Source organism: Cucurbita pepo, unplaced genomic scaffold (assembly GCF_002806865.2).
Source record: "Cucurbita pepo subsp. pepo cultivar mu-cu-16 unplaced genomic scaffold, ASM280686v2 Cp4.1_scaffold000806, whole genome shotgun sequence".
Taxonomy (NCBI): domain Eukaryota; kingdom Viridiplantae; phylum Streptophyta; class Magnoliopsida; order Cucurbitales; family Cucurbitaceae; genus Cucurbita; species Cucurbita pepo.
The window spans coordinates 1-6,352 of NW_019647018.1; the positions used below are offsets into that span (position 1 = coordinate 1).

General features: G+C 36.3%; 2 protein-coding genes across 2 annotated transcripts; both read left to right on the forward strand.

The window, feature by feature from the left end:
- Window positions 1-1,167: 1,167 nt before the first annotated feature.
- Window positions 1,168-1,707, forward strand: LOC111785890 (basic form of pathogenesis-related protein 1-like). The gene has a single exon (XM_023666249.1). The coding sequence runs from the start codon at window positions 1,168-1,170 to the stop codon at window positions 1,669-1,671; it is 504 nt and encodes a 167-aa protein (XP_023522017.1). The 3' UTR covers window positions 1,672-1,707.
- A 1,885-nt stretch (window positions 1,708-3,592) lies between these two features.
- LOC111785891 (basic form of pathogenesis-related protein 1-like) lies at window positions 3,593-4,837 on the forward strand. The gene is made up of 2 exons (XM_023666250.1): window positions 3,593-4,090; window positions 4,685-4,837. The coding sequence occupies exons 1-2, from the start codon at window positions 3,593-3,595 to the stop codon at window positions 4,835-4,837; spliced, it is 651 nt and encodes a 216-aa protein (XP_023522018.1).
- The last annotated feature ends 1,515 nt before the right edge of the window (window positions 4,838-6,352 follow it).

The window sequence follows — 6,352 nt, forward strand, 5'->3', positions numbered from 1 at the left end:
CAGAGCTGAAGAACAATTTGTTGAGTATTGGGAAATTGCAATCAAAGGGGCTTACCATTTTGTTTCAAAATGGAACGTGCGAGGTGTTTCATCCTGAGAGGCTTAATCATAGAGACAAGAATGCATTTGAATCGAATTTTCGTACTGCATGCTATATCTCAACCTGTAGCATCCACTTGTTTCTATACAATCACAAAATATATTGAACAACTTTGACACTGTAGATATGGAAGACTCTCGAGCAAAAGAAGATTGTGGATGGTTTACCACAGCTCAAATCTCCTCTCNAAAAAAAAAAAAAAAAAAAAAAAAAACAGCATGTTTTGAAATATAATTGAGAGGAGAGAATTCAAATTCTGCTCTAATCATCTCGCTTTCAGCATTTTTTTTATTTTTTTATTTGAGAAATTTTATTAGGTTGGAATTTACAATATAAGTTGTTATTCAATTAGCTACAAATTTACAATATACTCAAATTTAAATGTTTATTATTATTTATTATTATTTTATAATAATAGTAAAGTGAATATAACTCAATAGTAATTAAAATGTTAAATTAGGTCCGAGGTTCTGTTTCATCCACTAATCTATGTTTTAATTTAAGTTTATTTTTTTAATAAGAAAAGAATTCCATAACTCAATTAGACATAAATATTTCTAAGAAATTCTCGTCATATACTAAACCCAATCTAACTAGTTCATTTCATTTATTGGTTTTCAAGTAGAATATTAACCTTATTTATTTATTTTCAAATATTTAATTAAACCGCTAAATTTTAATATATATTTAAAAAAATGGTGGAAGAATAAATAAAATAAAATTAAACTAAATAAAGCAATAAATATATACGGACATGGCAAGTAAAAATGTATCTTTTAAAATTAACCATAATCTGGGTAGATTAAGTTCCATTAATCTTTAAAAAAAATTCATAAACTAGCTAAATCTAGAAAATTTTCATTTATTTGAACCTAATCCAAACAAAAATCTCTGAATTATACATGGAAAGCGGGAACCAATTCATTCCAGTTGAATTTGCAAGCCTAATGCATGACATAATTAGTTCATAATTCATCGTTTTCCTCATCACATTCCATATTATGTTTTCCATCTCTATATAAACTCTTCCCTTATTTTCAATCTTCATCTCATCTCTCATCGGAATTATGTGGACCCAAACCCTTCCGATTATGGCCGCTTTCATGGCCACTTTCATGTTCCTCCTCGCCCTAACCAACGCTCAAAACGCCCCCAGTGACTATCTCGCGCTTCACAACCGCGCTCGAGCCCAGGTCGGCGTCGACCCCATGCAATGGAGCAATACCGTGGCCGCGTACGCTCAAGCCTATGCGGAAAAAAGAAAGGGTGACTGCGCGATGATTCACTCAACCGGGCCGTACGGGGAAAACATAGCCGCTGGGTACTACCCTGAGTTCACCGGGGCGGATGCGGTGAAGCTGTGGGCGAACGAGAAGCCGTTGTATGATCATGCGTCGAATAAATGCGTGGGTGGTGAATGTGGGCACTACACTCAGATGGTGTGGCGAAGCTCGGTCCGGCTTGGATGTGCTAGAGTGCCCTGTAAGGCTAATTCTCAGTTTGTTGTTTGCAATTACGATCCTCCTGGCAACTATATTGGGGAAAAGCCTTATGATTCTTTGGTGGTTTGAAGAGATTTGGTTTTAAATTTTTTATGAATTGTAATAAAGTTTGTGAGAGAATCATGAATTTATGAATTGAAATAAAGCTATGGTATTGTCTATAATAGTATTATATTGTCTTGTTTGAGTTAACTCTTGTGACTTTGTTTTAATCTCCTTGAGTTAACTCTTGTGACTTTGTTTTGACCTCCTCCCTTATAAACCCCATGATCACAGAGTCTCCCCTCTAATTAAGTACATCACAGAGCCACTCCCGAAACCCGTAGATTTCTAGAACAACCTTCCCTTAATCGAGGCTCGACTACTTTCTTTGGAGCCTTTGAACAAAATACACCCTTTGTTCGACACTTTTGGCTACAATTTTGAGGCTAACAATTTCTTTGTTCGACATAGCTAAGTTAAGTTCATGGTCTGATAACCATGTTAAGAATCACGAATCTCTACAATGGTATATGATATTTGTCCACTTTGAACATGAGAAAATCTCATAGGTTTGCTTCGGGCTCCCAGAGATGTATTCTTTACTTATAAATCTACGATCATTTCCGAACAATCTTCAATACTGAGAACACCAGCCACCAGCCAATTCCTGTTCGAAGTCACCCTGAAGAAATGCCCTCGGCAGAGATGCGAAAAACCAGTCCACGATGTTTTTGACCTCCAAATCGAGAGATGCACGGCGACATGGTATCAGAGCCATGCCCTAAACTTAGCCATGTCAATAGAATCCTCAAATGTCGAACAAAGAACTCCAAAAGAAAAAGGAAAAGAAAAGGAGTCGAGGGGAGGTGTTGGATGAAAGTCCCACTCGGTGAATTTAGAGAATGATCATGGGTCCATTGGGGTGAACTCAAAGTGGACTTGGATGAAAGTCTCACTCGGCGAATTTAGGGAACGATCATGGGTCCATTGAGGTGAACTCAAAGTGGACAATATCTTCGTAATGGTATGATATTATGTACTTTCTTACCAATACTGAAAAAATAAATGGAGAATTACCAAGTTTTAGGAACCATCCATCTCTACACTGATATGATACTGTCTAGTGTGAGATTATTCCTTATAAATTCATGATCATTTCTTAAAGACTCTCTCTTAACAATTTTACACACGGAGAATAGCTCCCAGAATAGCTGTCAAATGTTGTTTGAAGTCAACGGGAATAAATGCCCACGGCGGAGATGCGAAAAACTAGTCACAATGTTTTGGCCTCCAAATCGGGAGACCCACGACGGCGATTAGCTCTGCTGCACATAACTCAATAGTAATTAAAATATACTATTATCCGAGAGGTAGAAGGTTTTATTTCATCCATGAATATATGTTTTAAGTTACCGTTACTTTTAAAAAAAGAAAAAAGAAATACAAAAATTCATAACTCAATTAGTAGTAAATATTTTTAATCTAAAATTCTTTTTATATAATAAACCCAATCTAAATAGGTTATAAAAATTTTAGGTTAAATGAGATGATTTCATTTACTCAAAATTTTAAGAAAATATTAACATTATTTACTTATTTTTGAACATCTAATTAACCAATTCAATTTTAATATATATTTTCAAAAATTGGAGAAGAATAAATAAATAAAATTATGAAACTAAATAAAACAATAAATATATACCTACAACTAAAAATGTATCTTTTAAACTTAACCATAATCAGGTGGATTAAGCTTCATTAATCCTAAAAAAAAATTATAAACTAGCTAAATCTAGAAAATTTTCATTTATTTGAACCTAATCCAAACAAAAATCTAGCCCGTAATTAAACATGGAAGCCATAATGAATTTATTCTCTTTGAATTCCCAAGCATGGCATAATTAGTTCATAATTCATGGTTTTACCCATCACATTCCATATTAAGTTTTCCATCTCTATATACATCATTCCCTCATTCTCAATCTTCATCTCATCTCTCATTGGAATTATGTGGACTCAAACCCTTCCGATCAATGCCGCTTTCATGGCCACTTTCATTTTCCTCCTCGTCCTAACCAACGCTCAAAACGCCCCCGGTGACTACCTCGCGCTTCACAACCGAGCTCGAGCCCAGGTCGGCGTTGGCCCCATGCAATGGAGCAACACCGTGGCCGTGTACGCTCAAGCCTATGCGGAAAAAAGAAAGGGTGACTGCGCCATGATTCACTCAACCGGGCCGTACGGAGAAAATATAGCCGCGGGCTACTACCCTGAGTTCACTGGGGCGGATGCGGTGAAGTTGTGGGCGAACGAGAAGCCGCTTTATGATCATGCGTCGAATAAATGCGTGGGTGGTGAATGTGGGCACTACACTCAGATGGTGTGGCGGAGCTCGGTGCGGCTTGGATGTGCTAGAGTGCCCTGCAAGGCTAATTCTCAGTTTGTTGTTTGCAATTATGATCCTCCTGGCAACTATATTGGGGAAAAGCCTTATGATTCTTGGGTGGTATGAAGAGATTTGGTTTTAAAAATTTTATGAATTGTAATAAAGTTTGTGAGAGAATCATGAATTTATTTATTGAAATAAAGCTACGATATTGTGTACAATAGTATTATATTGTCTAGAGCATAAACTCTTGTGACTTTGTTTTGACTTCCTTACTTATAAACTCATGATCCTAGAGTCTCCCCTCTCATTAAGTACACCACATAGAGCCACCTTTGAAGCCTATAGATTACCTATGATCATAGAGCCTCCCCTCGAACAAAATACACCATAGAGCCTCCCCTGAAGCCTATGGATTTCTAAAAGAAACTCCCTTTAATCGAGACTCGACTTCTTTCTTCGGAGACCTTAAACAAAATTGACAATTTGTTCGACATGTTTGACTACGATTTTTAGGCTTACAACTTTTTTGTTCAACAGAGCTAAGTTAAGTTCATAGTCTGATACCATGTTACTAATCACGAATCTCTACAATGTTATATGATATTTGTCCACTTTGAACATAACATTATGAGTTTGCTTCGAGCTCCCATAAGAAGTCATGTTAAGGAAAATGTATTCTTTAGTTATAAATCTATGATCATTTCCGAACAGTCTTCAACACTAAGAGCATCAGCTACCAGCCAATTGCTGTTCCAAGTCACTCGGAAGAAATGCCCTCGGCGGAGATGCGGAAAACAAGTCACGGTGTTTTCGGCCTCCAAATCGGGAGACCCACAACGACGGCGATTCTCCGCTGCAATATGATACCCACACCGGAGACGAAGACCCATTGCCGCAACCTACCGGCATTTACCGGCTTTGAATATGGAGACCAACAGGGCCGGAGTAGCTGCACCCTTGAATTATTTAGCGAAATAGAATGTTGTTTTTAAATGGGGGATATGCAAGAGAATTCATTCAATGAGCTTAAGAAGAAATTAACTAGTGCACCATTACTTGTCTTACCTAACTTTGATAAAACTTTTGAAATTGAGTGTGATGCAAGTGGTTTGGGCATAGATGCTGTTTTGATGCAAGATGGAAAACCTTTAATATATTTAAGTAAAAAACTAAATGAGACAACATTGAACTATTCTACCTATGATAAAGAATTGTTTGCTTTAGTCCGCACATTGCAAGTGTGACAATACTACTTATGGCTTAGAAAATTTATGATCCACTCTATTCATGAATGTTTGAAGTATCTTAAATGTCATAGCAAACTAAATCATAGGCATGCAAAGTGGGTGAAGTTTATTGAAATATTGTCGTATGTTATCAAATATAAGCAAGGTAAGGATAATATGGTAGCTGATATATTATCTAGAAGGTATAATCTCTTTACTTCTCTTAGTCCAAAAATTCTTGTATTTAAGTATATTAAAGAATTATATAAAGGTGATGCATCTTATCTTGTGAAAAGAGCTGGGGATGATTATTATATGTTTCATGAATTTTTATTTAAGAAAAGTAAGATTTGTATTACTAAATTCTCTATAAGAGATTTGCACGTAAAAAGAAGCACATGGTGAGGACATTTTGAGATTAATAAAACTTATAAGATGTTGCATGAACACTTCTTTTGGCCGAAGATGAACACAATGTTCATAAGTTTTGTACCCAATATTTTAAATGTAAATAAGCTAAATTTAAATCACAACCAAATGGATTGTATACTCCTTTGAACGTATCTAATGAATTTTAGACTAATATATCTATAGATTTTGTTCTTGTTTGGTGAACACTAAAAATGGTAAAGATAGTATTTTTGTTGTGTCAGACATAGTAAATTTGTTTATTTTATTGTATGGATGATGTAAAGCATGTTGTTGATTTATTCTTTAAGAAAGGAGTAAGATTACGTGGAATCTATAGAATAATTGTTAGTGACAAGGAGGTTACCTTTTTAAGTCACTTTTAGAAAGTATTGTGGGGTAAATTGGGTACCAAGTTGTTTTCAACTACATATCATGTAATGGAACNTAGAGCCGAAAACTCCGGTGAACACCAGAGTTTTCGCTCGCACACGAACCACAAAGGGCGGCCAAGAGTTGGGATGCCACAAATCGCGTCCCCGACCTTCAGCCACCCTGGGAGAACCTACAAAGAAACGAAAACAGTGAAAAGAAAACGAGAAGGAACAGAAAACCGACGGAACTCTGGTGAAGCTGAACCATACGAATCGACGTCAAAACCCCCATTTTACACCAACAAAGTAATCCCATAACCCCTTACACACCTCAGGAGTAGGTTTTAGACAAGTCCCTTACGTTGAACACC